The 13,779-nt window shown below is 40.3% G+C and overlaps 1 protein-coding gene across 2 annotated transcripts in view; it reads right to left on the reverse strand.

The window, feature by feature from the left end:
- Positions 1-2,548: 2,548 nt before the first annotated feature.
- The window catches only part of GPR158 (G protein-coupled receptor 158), a 209,959-nt gene continuing 198,728 nt past the window's right edge, over positions 2,549-13,779 (reverse strand). Inside the window, exons 9-12 of one of the 2 annotated variants that reach the window (XM_027799290.2) lie at positions 11,113-11,218; positions 9,042-9,188; positions 7,463-8,285; positions 2,549-7,336 (exon numbers count right to left, since the gene is read on the reverse strand). In XM_027799290.2, the coding sequence (XP_027655091.2) occupies positions 6,831-7,336; positions 7,463-8,285; positions 9,042-9,188; positions 11,113-11,218 (1,582 nt within the window). In that variant the 3' untranslated portion in view covers positions 2,549-6,830. Of the gene's footprint in view, positions 8,286-9,041; positions 9,189-11,112; positions 11,219-13,779 lie in introns of both variants that reach the window. The other variant, XM_055709593.1, reaches the window with a different exon arrangement.

The following is a 13,779-nucleotide window of genomic DNA, read 5'->3' on the forward strand; positions in this document are numbered from 1 at the left end:
AAAGAACCAGAAGATTGAATATTGCAATATGATGGCAGCCTGCCAAACCAAGTGAAACAATCAATATCTTTTACTAAATGTCTAGAATTGCTAAAGCTAATTTCCAAGTTGATGAAAAAAGCTCCTTTAGAATTGGAAAAAGTTCACTTCAACCTGTCAGAAATACTATTTTATTAAGAAAAAAAAAAAAGTGTTCAGCTTGAAATAACTTCTCTGCAGGCAGGCATGCAGCCCTGTAACCCTGAACCAAATCAACTCCCATTTTGAAGAACTGCATTCACACCACACCCCCACATCCCCCCAGTTTAGAAATTCTTTAATGGTTCCTTCAGAATCCAGTACTGATTTTAAAAAAATCCTCAAAGTGTTACAGAAAAACATTATCCCTTTTTTAGGGTTTGGGGTGTTTTTGTGGAAGACATTCTTTCAGCTGTGCACCAGCTCAAACACTCACTCAACAGAGGCAGTTAAAACTGTTCTTCCCAACCAGCTCTACAAAATAATTTCCTTCTTTCTCACTGTGATCACTCTAGGCTGCAGGGATCGGAAGAAAAACAAAATTCCTTTCTGTTACAGCAGCTGGCATTGGTGAAGAGGGCCTGCCCGCAGTTATATACTGTATAAACGACTACGTGTCCTCTGCTCCTAAGCAGGAATCAAAGATGCCTGGGGTACCCACCTGCAGGCTTTCAAAAGAATGGTAAGAAGAACATGTTCTAGTAGTGACCACTGTTCACAGGATGATAGGATTATTCAGGTAGGACTTCAGGAGATCTCCAGTCCAACTTGCTGCTCAAAGCAAGGTCAGCTACAAGACTGGGGCTTTATCTAGTCAGTGCATGAAAAGCTCCAAGGATGGGAACTGCATAACCTCTCGACAACCTTCTTCACTGCCTGACTTCTAATGGTGAAAAAGTTTTCTGAAAATTCAATCCGAGCCTCTCTTGTCTGAATTTATACCCATTCTCCTTCTTCCTCCCACCATACACCACTGTGAAAAGCCCATCTCTTGTCTTCTCAATACCCTCCACGTGGGTCTCAGCCCACTGCTGGTGGGACCCACCACCTCCAGCTTCTCATGGCTGGGCAGGAGCAGCCAGTTTCCTCTCAAATGAAATAAATTTTATAATAGGAGAAGATGGTATCAGAAAATACAGCTGTGGATGACTTCCAAAGCCACAAAACTTTGGAAACCAGTCCCTTACTTCTTAAAAGCTGAAAAATATCAGAAGCAGAGCTCAGAAGGCAACTATTGGTTTTGACACCCTGCACCTGAGAGAGCAAAGCTGCTCTACGTTTGAGCTGAGCCCCATGAAGTGCTTCAGAGGAAAATCTCCAGGCCTTATTTTGCTGGTATTGCTTGCAAAGGACTTGTACACAGTTCATTTACTGAACATAAGTAAACCCCTTCCCCTTCTCTCCCCCTCACGTCTCCATTACGCCTGATAACATGATTCAGACTGCTGACCCAAACGGCAGCGTTTCAACCCAGGAGGCACGGGGAAAGGTACAAGTGAATATATACATGCCCGTGCAAGAATCCAGCTGAACATCAATAATGGGTAAACAGGGATGACAATGGAAAATAAACTAATTGAGCCTAACTATCTGTATTTATGGAGACATAAGAATGTACAAAGCTCATGCTAGATGAAATGCTCATCTAGCACCACATCCAGCAGTGGGTGATTATGGAAAGAAAACTGGGTGATTATGCAAAGACAATTCTCCTACTTATCAGCCATCTACAGATTAGGGATTTAATAGCTTTGCATCCACCATGTTCAGGGATCTTGATGGATTTCTCTTCCATGACCTCTCCAATGCTTTTTGAACTCATGGGATTCACGGCAATCTGTGAAACTCAGCTCCACAATTTCTTTGTGACACACATAGAAGAAAACATCATTTGTTTTAAACAGCTGCATGATGGCCACCCTGGGTGTTCTGTAGTTCCTGCATGATAAACCCCACCAAATACCAGTTTCCTAATTCCCTTTGGACCCTCTCTCAGTCATCTCTCCCAGGCTAAACAAGTTGCAGTTGATTTAGTCACCCTTTACACAGCAGCCATTCTCTGTCTCTGATCATCTTTGTTATGATTCTTTGCACATTTTCTGTATCTGTTAAGACATATAATTTAGATGAGAAATCCAGGCATGCACACATAGACTACAGAGGAGCTACAGGATTTTACAATGACATCATAAAATGCTATCTATTTATTTCCTAATGTTTTCTAGCATTGTATTTGCCATTAAATTCAGGAGAACATAGCATGGACCCTACAGTTTTGATCTCAAAATTGCAGCCACTAAGACAGCTATTTCCTTAACCTGAAATTCTGAACACAGAACACATGTACTCTAAAGGTTGCTATCAAGAAAACATGAAGAAAATCTGGAAAATGCTAATGACATGATCAGATCATATAAGCTGTAAAACTCACTGTTAGTTATTTTATGACTGATGAGAAAACTGTTCAGTTTGGATCAGTAATGACTTCAGGAAATCACAACACAAAAGCCTGCAGACAAATTTAATATAAATGTGCTTTATTGCAGAGAAGTTACATTATTTACATGCTGCAACACATTACAACATAAATCTATCAAGTATTTCATGATGGATGCTGTTGGTTGCCAGATAACATTGTTATAAGAACCACATTATAAAGTGAAGAGACTTACAGCTTTATATATTCTACAACTTGGAGTAGCTAAAATGTTAAAAGTCAAAAGGCAGTGTTTTCTCAGGCCTGCCTGTTGTCATATGCATGCAAAAGCCTAAGGAGAGCAAATAGAAAAGTATTGTCTGGTTTCAGGTCTGTGATGCCACTAAAGCTGATGATAGGTGTGTACTGATTTATATTTTAAAGCATATAATCTTGCATAAATTATACAAGTCTAGTTGGTATAAATCTAATTGTTTATAAACCATGGCTTAGAAATAAAGGAGAAATGCAGCTTGCACATGCATTTAAAAGGACAACCTAGCAAATGTTTGTGACCTTAGTGTTTATCTTTTCTCCTAACAGATCTGCTAGAAAACATCTTAATTCTAGAGTTGCACTTCTCTTGGCTGAATAATGACAATGAAACTCCAGAAAAAGACAACTAAGCAATCTAGCCAATATATGCTGGTGGAGAAAAATCTATGAAACACAGAACATTATTTATGTCTAACTTAGTGTGTCTTTATTAAGCAATGTTTCTAGCAGCATCATAGTGAAATAGAATAGTTGAGTGAAATTTGGCCCCTCATTTTCTTAAGCGTGAAATAATTTAAAGTCCCAATTGAATGTGTAGCCCAAATTTCAGTTGCTAAATAAACTGGGGAAAGCCTTGTTGTTTCTAAAGGGAAGTTCTTCAATTGTATCAGTCTTAGGTGATGTGACTACAACAAGCCTAAAGAACCACAACAGACATTTCTTTAAGAAGTGAGGGAAGGGGTCAGGGCGAAAGAAAACAAAACCAAATAATTTACAAGCCAGTGCCTTCCCTGGTAAACCAGCCACCATTCTTTTGCTTGCCATGCAGCTGGGCTGTTTTAAACCAGCCAAGGAATGGGCTTTGTTTCTGATGAAGTTGTATTTGAAAAACAGAAAGGGAAAAGAAACTGAGCAAGGAATTGTAGATAGTAGTGGCACAGACTCAGTCATGCATGAAGGACTTGATCCTGCCAGTGATGCGAGGGGCAGCGGTACCGTGTGGACACTTTGCCGATGTGGATTCCCTTGCCCTTGGTGCACGTTGCACCCCGACACAGCTGCTGCACAGCAGGGCAGGGGCAGCATGTCCTCGCTCAGCCCCAAGGTAAAGCATGGAGGGCAAGATGAACGAGGGCACCATGGCTGGTGCCTGCTCCTTGCAACTGTCTCCTAGAGGTGGCAAGTACGTACGAACATCTCCTTTCATGACTCCTCCAGGGATGCCCACTTCAAACCTCAGCACCTGGCTCTGACAAAGCACTGACTCCCGTTAGTGAGTCAGGGCAACCTGCCATAAGCCTTCCCCCCCTCCCTCGTTCACACAAACCGCTGCTGAGATGGGCTGCAGAACCTCCTTTCAGGGGTAGAAGAGGTGCAAGGTGGTCACCATACTCAGCAGGTTTAAAGTTGTGCATCTCTCTGCACACAGGGTCAGCGTGCTCCTGGAGGACTCCCAGAAAGCTGTGTTCCCAGGATGCACTTAACTCCATGCAGGAAAATTCAGGGTTACCTTCTTTCTGGAAAGCTGATCAAATCGCACTGAAGTTGACAGAAATGTTACTGACAAATCTCACGAGTGTCTGGGACAGGGAAGGGAGAATCTGGGCACACTGGGTCTAACCTCAGTCTTTTCCACACTAACCAGAAAGCTGGATTTGGGCTGCACGTAGGATGCCACTGGCACTGTGTGTGCAAAGCAGCTGCACAGATGTCCAAAGCATCTAGACTTATATGCCTGATGCCCTTTCACAGGTGAACAGGGATGCTGGGTTCTAAGAGTCCCAGTCAGAAAATGAGTTGAAGGCAAAGACCAGATCTCCTAGGCCATAATTACACCCTAATAAAGAGGGGTGGGAGAGCCAGCCAAGGCCAGGTTAGCAAAGACCTAAGTCAGCACGTCCCCATGGTGGAACTGAGCACCATCCAGGCTAACCAGGTTGTTTGGGGCAGTTCGGCCACTTTAATCTGGAACTAATGAGCAGAATTTATGAGTGAGGCCAATGTGTTTAGACAGCACTGAGACCCGAGCTGATCTGTCCCCAGCTGGCTCAGGTGTCAGCATGTTCCAGGTTTGGGCTTAGCAAAGGCAGTAGGAAGATCAGATCCATCTTGATCTGTCAGTGTAGACATGCCCATAGACTCCTGTCCTTTTTAAAGGACGAAAAAAGTCCTTCTCACACCCAGCTAGTCTAAGTCCCTCTGCTCATTGCATTTTATCTTAAGCCACTTTTTCTATGATGCCACAAAAACCAGTTTATACTACATACGTGTATGTGCATGTGTGTATTAGATATGGCATTATATATATATATCAAACATATATAAATATCTATTTTTATATATAGTATATATATATTAAACAACACATTCTAGTCAATCATCCTCATTTCATGTTCTTCCACTGAATCACATCACTTCTCTCAAATTGCACAAGTTCTTTAGGACTGAGCTGTCTTTGTTTTGAAGCACTGTATGTATAGCCAATTCTAGCGAATAGCACTTTACTGGTATTGCATGTAGATGGCTGAGGGGTTTTTGTTATTAGCGATACTCCTCAGAATCTTTACAGTATGTCCTCAGGCCCTGATGGTGAACCATCACTAAGACTCACAGTTGTGAATGGGCCATCTATGAATTAAGCTTATATGCATGATGAGGACTGTAGCTATTACTGAAAATTAGCACTGTATTAAACACTAACTTTTATTGTAAATGTATGTAGAAATAAAAAAAAAAAATATCAAAGCATTGTGGAGAGTGGGAAAGAGATGCCATCATTTCTATTCCCACTACCTCTCACAATTGCATATTTGGGGGAAGTATAATATTTTGAGCTTCTCTCCTCACTCCAAAGGCTAATTTTTGGATGTTTGCCAACAGTGATAAACAGTACACTGTTGTTCTATATGAGCTAGCTAATATATTTCCCAAAGTTTTCTGATTTTAGTAAAACAGGTGATCCATTTCTGGGGTATATTCATTGTCATTCTTGCTTGTCTTATTTAGCAAGATACGAAATACTGGACAAGATCATCACCATCGATGTTTAAAGTAAGAATTCTGGTTTGTTAGATGATATTTTCCAGTTAGTAACAAACAACAGATAAGTTGTCCTAAGACTTACCAGAATATGCAGCTAAGACGACTGAATTTCCACTATTAACAAGTCTATGAGCATTAACAGGGAACTGCATAACAAGTAACTTACTGCGTATAAAACCCCTGAATAATACAGTATCAAACTATAAATTTAAATAACAGAGAGTAAACAAAAAAAAATCCACTATATAAATCACAGGAAAGGAAAAAAAGAAAATCTCCAAAGCCCAAAGGAATTTTCCAATATGAATTACGGCTTCCATAGCCAGTGAAAGATTACTGCAATTCTATATATAAACAAAAAAGTCTACAGCAGGTATTTTAACTTGCAATTAGAAGAAAGTATATGCAGACTGCATAAATGTGTTGTTGTGTCACATAATATCAAAGTTATTTGCAAAAATTATACAATCTGGAATGCTTTAATATGAGACACAACAACGTACTTAAACACACAGTAATAAGAAAATGAGAGCAACCATTATATAAAATGTATTTTTGGGATGCATTGAGTTAGTAGTGCTATCTAGATTAAATACGTAAAGTGAAAAGTCGTCATTTTAATAAGCTGCTCATTGATACCCCTTTTTTACCATCAGGACATTTTCTGTGCCCTACTTCTGCTGGATCTTTAAAGTCCCAAGGGCAAGTTAAAGCCAGTTGCGGCATTCAGAAATAATTCAGTTAAGATCTACACTGTGCGTTTGTTACCACTACATTTTTTTTCTTTTAAAAGAGAAGTGATTTCACAAAGGCAGGTTTCTTTCATTGACACAGTAAAATCCTTGGAGCAGGGACCATATCCTGGGCACTGCTAATCACATTGTTGGCACTCAACAAATAAATAATAACAACATTAATGCTAATTTACTTTGTTAAACTCCTACTTATTTGTAGTGCTGATTTCCTTGATCTAAGTGATGCTCCTTAGGAATTTTCAGATCCTTTTGGCCTAAGTCCCCTCTGTCTTTCCTGTTGTCTTTCTTCTCAAAGTTGCTACTCTCCTCAGTCCAAAAGCCTCTTATTTTCGAGGTGTTGCTATTTTATTTGCACTTATAGCAGAGGTGTTTGATAAAGCTACACTTCTTTCTGCATTTGGTAAATCTGGTGTATCATACTCCCAAGGGCAGACTTCAGCACGGGATGCTAAAGGTTGCTGCGAGTAACTACTTGGCTTATGGGAGTCAGATGAAAGCACATTTCCTTCAGAAGAGGCATTTTTTTTCTGTTCTGCCAACTTATTGAGGTTTTCCTTCTCTGCTGCTTTCTGGGGTAGCTCCTCCCACTCCCCAGCACAGGTATTAGGTGTATATTTATTAACATTCTCACACTGCAGCCCAGGGGAGACCTGAGACTTGGAATTTGACTGTTTTTTCTCATTTTCAGAGACCTGCTGCTCTTGCGTCTCCTGAGTGGCTGCCTCCACCTTCTCTGAGCTCTTTTGATTTGACTGTTGATACCCCTCAGGTGTCTTCAGCTTATGATGAGTCTTCCCCTTTGGCTGGGAAGGGTGGTTGTTCTCTGGCTCTGAGGAAGCAATAGACACATGTTTTTGAACTTTAGAGTCAGAAGGCACAGGACCAGGAGTTTGGTCATATATCTCCCAAGGACAAACTTCTCCTATGTCGAAATTGTCCTTGTGCAGAGACTTACCTGGGCCTGTGTCTGGATTTGCAGGTGTCTGACTAACCCTTTGCTGTTTCATAATTCCAGATTTATGGGTTTTCTTTGTTTCCTCAGAGTGGGTAGAGTTCTTCCGGTGGGAATCCTTATGCTCCCCTTTATCAGAGGCTGAGTGCTTTTTGCTGGCCTCCTTAGCCTTCTGCTGAGATTTATGAGATTTAGCGCTTTCTTCTAGGCTTTGTGTCTTACCCGTTAGTCCCAGAGTCTTCTCCTTGGCACTAGCAATAACACTGAGTGATTTTTGTAACACAGATGTTTTTGGATGCAGAGGCTTCTTATCGGCACTTAAGTTATGTGCACTTACTGATTTGCACACCAAAGGGACTGATTCAGTGGAGACAGCTTCAACTTTTTCAGGAGGGTTTTTGGTTAATTTGTTACCATTCAAGGAGTCCAGAAGTGAATTCTCAGCAGCTATAACTTCTGTGCTTTCTGTAGTTAAGCTATTCGGTTCTTCTGTTTGATCCCTGACATGATCATAAGTGCTGTGGGACTTTTTTAAGGAAAAGACTCTGGTTTTCGAAGTCTCTTCTTTTGGCTTTGCAGAAATTGTGGAATCCTGTGGGTTCTTTCTCAGTGCGGTCATGTTCTTCACAGCACCATGCTCCATCAGGTCCTTCTCATCCCTGGAACACTGTCGCGTGACTGTCTCAGGGATTTCTGTAATACGTCGCATTATTGAGCGCCCCAAGCCCTTTTTAGAGCACCTTTTTTTCTGAAGATGTGGGTTATTAGCAATCATCTTTTTCCTTTTATAGATTTCAAGCTGGGCATATAGTTTCTTCAACTCATCCTGCAAAGCAAAGTGAATGGCAAAACTAGTATGTACAGAGCGAGTACAGTCAAACAAGCAGCCTGACGAACGCATTAGCCTTTGCTCTAAAATTGGCACTAAACTTATTTCACTGTCTTTTCTAATTCTTGAATATGCCATTTCTCCATCAACTTGAATCCCATTTTTTTCCACTTTAGAAGTTCAGCCCTTGTGCACAAACATGTTTGTTTCCTTCCATAGCTGTGCATCATTCAGCATGCACAATTCATATACATTCATGCTGTATGTTTCAGATTTGACAATGTTGTTGGTATATGCTTTCCTGCTGAACTCTAAAGCTATTCTTTATTCTGGGGACATAAGCTCTTCTATTATGTAAGACAGGAACAAAGTATTTTTTCCTCTGTAAATTTTATCTGTATAGTTATGTATATGCTAGGTAAAAATCACACTGACACCAAATGGTGTTCGCACTGCAAAGTAATTCAAGGAGCCTATGTAAACTGATATACAGCTCTTGCTGTGGATGATTCCTCCTCTTTAGCCTCCAGTATGACTTTTGCTACAACTAGTAATGCAGCATCTCTTCACACTAGTGAGTATTTTCCAGGAGATTTTATATGATATGATACTACAATCACTGAGAGACCTAAGCTGGCCTGTTTCGGCTGATATCTGCAAAAAAAAAAAGTCAAATGGATGCAATTCAGAATTTACTCGTAGGAAAAAGTGTTGTTCTTGAAAATAAACGCTGTTTAAATGAGTTATATATACCCGAATATCTTCAGGATCCAAACTATGTTCACTCCATGCTGAATTGATACTGCTGTTCAGGTAGGATCCAGATCGACCCATATCAAGCTCATCTTCATAAGCTTCTGTAGCTATATCATCTCTTGGGTTATTGCTTGAATGAGAAAACTGCAACAAGTATTAATAAAAAAGATATTGCCATCAGTGCAAAAGTTTACTTTGACATCACTGTAAGAGTTTACATCAACTGTTTTTATGGCACAATTATCCTTCTGTGGATTTCCTGGGATCTTCTGAACTTGAAACACCAGCTATAGGCATCATTGGCAGTGTCTTACAGAATATCAATATTGTATCGAAGGAACTCCTATTAATGATAGTTTATCTTGAAAAATTTTAGATAATTGCATAAAGAAAAAACCCACTTATTTTGATACTTATTTGAACCTCTTTAAATTGCATTTAACTTAAGATAGTATGGAAATAGACTTTCAGCCAGTATTTCCAATTAGGCTGCTAAAACCATAAGACTGTATTTTATAGTCCATACAGTTTAATAATTCTGCAAAAAGCAATTCTCCCATTTCAGATCCTGACCCTGAAAAGGAAGAGATAGGGTGCCAAAAAAAAAAAAAAAAAAAAAAGGTGGGGTGGGTGGGGGCACGTACGGAAGAAACAAACAAATGAAAAATGAGACAAGTTAATTTCTCTCTTCTAAATTTTAGCAAATGCTCAGATCAAGAGCTGGAGAGAGGCTGTCAGCTGTTTTCTTATTCATATTGATTCACTCAACTACAGTTTCGATTGTCCACACAGTTATCTGGCCTCATGACTTTATGAATGGAACTAAACCTCATGGACGTTCTCTTAATCCCCTGAACTCTTTGGTCTGCTGGAAGAAAAGTCTGTGCAGCGTTACACAGATAATAATAATAAACAGATAATAAACATGGAAAGACATCTCTGTAGATACGTAATAAAGTATATGAATAAAAAATAGAAAATAAGACTAGTGCTAAAGACCAGAAAAGTAATTTAAAATAAGACAAGGTCATTCAGTATTCAGGCTGCATCAATGTGTTCCCTTGTTCTGACCGTTTAATGTATGTGTATTTGACAGTTACCAGCATGCCCTGTTCTGACACATAGGCAAAAGATCGGAATAGCAGCTTCATTAACCTGAAAATTGTATCTGCTTGAACCGCTTAATGTTACTCCTTTATATATAGCTTTCACCTTTACTGTTCTCTTTGACTCTTGACCTTTTGATTAATACTACTGGTCATTTCAAAAGCCATTATAAAACCATTTGCTTTGCTGGGGTACTGGCTAAGCAGAAAGCTCCATTCAAACCCTGTGGACTTCTGCTAGGGACAGGTGGAGCTGCCTGTGGTTCTGCAGCCCCTGGTGAGACTGACATACTGTTACTTCGCTCCCAGTGCCTGACGGGAGGTGTGCTGCAGTGCTTGCAGCACTTTCTCTTCTCTTGCTTGCCTCCTGTCATCCTCCATCTTCTTGTGTTCCCCACAAGCCATCTTCTTACCCAGCACTGTTCCTGGCTCCATATCATGGACCACATCCCCTCCTGGTACTCAGCATCTGTCCATCCCAGGCTCTGACTCGCAAAGGGCTCTCCTTCTTCAGCCTGTAACACCTGCCAAGTTTATATCCCAACCTCTCTATCTCACAGCCAGTCCAACCTCTTCATTCCAGTTTTACTTAGCCATCCATTCCAGTTTTTCTGTCCCCTCACATAAACTCTTTGCCTGATCTCAGCTAACTCTGGCAGCAGCATAGTCACCCAAATACCTGAAATAAGCATCGTTAGGCAGAATTCTTTCCTTCTTGTACTAATCATGTCAAAATTTCAATACTTTAAACTCCTGGAATTTGAAAGCTGAAAGAATCTTTAAAAATGTAGAAGAGTTTTTAAAATAAAAAAATACACTGCTTTTTAGGCAACGTATTCAAACTTTACATCTTCCTTCTCTAACAGCTGCTTGTTATTTTTATACAGAATTGCTTTTGCATGACAACACTTATCTTCCTTGGTCTTGGCAAAAGAAAAGAGACAGGAGACTCGAATGAATACCTTAGGGATCAGAAGTAGCCCAACAGTGACTGTCACAGTCAAGTGTGTGTGTGCAAAGAACAGCATCAGCATCCAGTCAGACTGAAGTCTTGAAGCAAGAATGAATCTGAAAACAAAAGTCAGGGTTGCAATTCACTGCCTTTTCTCCAGTGCATTAGATTTAACATGTTTAATGTTCCTTAGGTTTCTTTTGAATGAGAGGCCAAACACAACTGGTTTTGCTCTGTACTGCTTTCATACAGACTAGAAATTGCATCCATGTGCTTTACCTATGTATCACAATTTCAAAACAACTCAGAAAAACAACCACTAACAAAACAAGCCAAAACGAAATATAAAAAAAAATAGCAGACCTTAAATTATATCACTTATTCCATCTTTCTCATGCTATTTAGCTGCCTTTTTTGGATGGGTTATATCGCCAGAGCTTCTTTGGCCTGAACTGTCTTATGGTAGCTTACATACATTAAGGATCTGAACAGATGATTTTAGGTTAAGTAAGCATGTGTACTGCGACAAATTGCAGTGCACTTCATAAACACAGGACATCCATAGATCGCAGCTACAGAGTGTGGCTGATAGGCCATCAAAGAGAACTGAACTGAAATGCATTTTCATGGGAAGCAGAGAAATGGTCTTGATTGCAGGACCACCCAGCTCAATACTGCAGGGCCCGAGAGCCTTGCGAATGCTAGGAAATGAGTGGCTGAACTTCCCAAACAAATCAATTCCTTGCTGAGCTTTCTAAGAGTGGTAGAACAAGGGGTGCAGTTAAAGCTGGCTGCAGCATGCTTGGCTTATCTGCTTCAGTGAGCTCCCAAAGATAGAAATGGCAAGCAATGCAACGGATGAATGGATGTACCACTGGCTTGTAATTTGCAGGATTACAAAAATCATTCAGATAGAAATGACATTTGCAACTTATCCAAGTCCACAGATGTGCACTTTGCAGAAGCTTTAGTTAACACAGACAGTCTGGCATTAAACACTGGCCTATATGCCGTAATAATACAGTCATAATTTCTTGTTTAATACTTTGCAAATTAAATGTTTCATAAGCACAATGAAATATTGTAATTATTTCTTACAGAGATGTAGATCTTGAGGTGTGCAGGGAAATGAGGAGGCTCAGGCCTGAGGTTTAGCTAACTGAACACAATGTGAAGACTATCGCAGATGACATGAGAAACTACTGGATATAAGAAAGTGTGAAAAGTGAACAGAAGTCAAAGACAGTGCTGTTAGGGATGGCAAGGTTTCACAGGGAGTCATCTGAAAGATGGCCAAAGTTCACAGGTAACTGAGGGAGCACGGGGGGCCTTTGGAGGAGCAGAACTTGCAAGGTCAGTGGTACTGATGTAACCATGTCAGTGATCACCTAGCTAATGATACCAGAAATGCCATGAGCGTAGATGCAGCAAAACTGGGACCAACAGGAAAGACGTAACGAGAGGTGGGTTGTTCATTTGGGAGAAGACAAGGAGGGGCTAAGGTTGATGGGAGGAGAACAAGCATGGAAGGAAGCAGGGGTAAAAGGGGCCAGTGACATATAAGCAAGTTGCCGCTGACTGAGCCCTGTACTTGACCACTGCAATATCTCCTATCTTCTCATTAAATTATTCTTCTGATGTCTATGTGATCCCACTCTCTATGTTGTGCATATACGTATGTGCAATTCATGAGCAAACTTCAGGCTGGACTAGCCAGCATGTGGGAGACCTGCATCTGGAAGACCCAAGGTCTTTGGGCCCCAAAGGTGGATATCAGACTGGCTCCAGAATTGAGAACCTAGGACTGTGCCCCTATTTGAAGGAATGGAAACAGCAGCAGCCACATCTATCAGAGAGGGAAGAAAGCTCCCAGGTCCTGATGCCCACCAGATTTGGTTAACCCTTAACAGCTCCAATCCTCAAATTATGTGAAAGCTTTTTCCTTGTTTTTATGTGTGAAACCCTTCCATGATTAAGGTAGCCACTTCACATCCCTGAAAGCAAAAAAGCATTTGTAGTAACCATTCAGACCTAGCAGAGGTGGGGGTTATATTCAAATGAGCTTTTTTCCATATAAATTTTGTTTTTCTCAGTAATACAAGAGAAAAAGCAATGCAGAAATTTCATGCTACGCTGATCTTATATGCTGAAGATAATCAAGAATCCTCTGCTTCTGAAATGGGAAGAATACTTTTAAAGGAAACCAAAATGCAAAGAGTTCAAGGTTTTACTTAGTGCTAACATCAATCTTATACAAACTTCAACAGTTTTCAGACTGGACAGCTGCCTTGTAATAGTAGGTGTCCTTCAAGGCTCCAGTGCTTTCAACTTCATTACAATTCAGGTATGTCACATAAATATGAGTCTTACACTTCAGCTCTTTCAGTTACATCCAGAACTTGGTGGGGAAGACAGAAGAAAAAAAAAAAATAATGTAAAAATGTGAACTTCAAAGAGACTGGATTAAGACTTGTGTATACAGAAATAGACATAATCTCAAGAGGGATCATGTGCTTCCACTACATTATATTCATTCCTATCCCTAAACAGTTCATTGTATTTCTTCAACAAACCAGCTTGTATCACAGGGCAAAGCATCAATACAAAATGTACTTTTTTTCCTTAAAGAAGTAAGAACAAGATCAGGAGACCTTAGGCTGAAGGAACAGGATCCTCA

Source organism: Falco cherrug, chromosome 4 (assembly GCF_023634085.1).
Source record: "Falco cherrug isolate bFalChe1 chromosome 4, bFalChe1.pri, whole genome shotgun sequence".
Classification (NCBI taxonomy): domain Eukaryota; kingdom Metazoa; phylum Chordata; class Aves; order Falconiformes; family Falconidae; genus Falco; species Falco cherrug.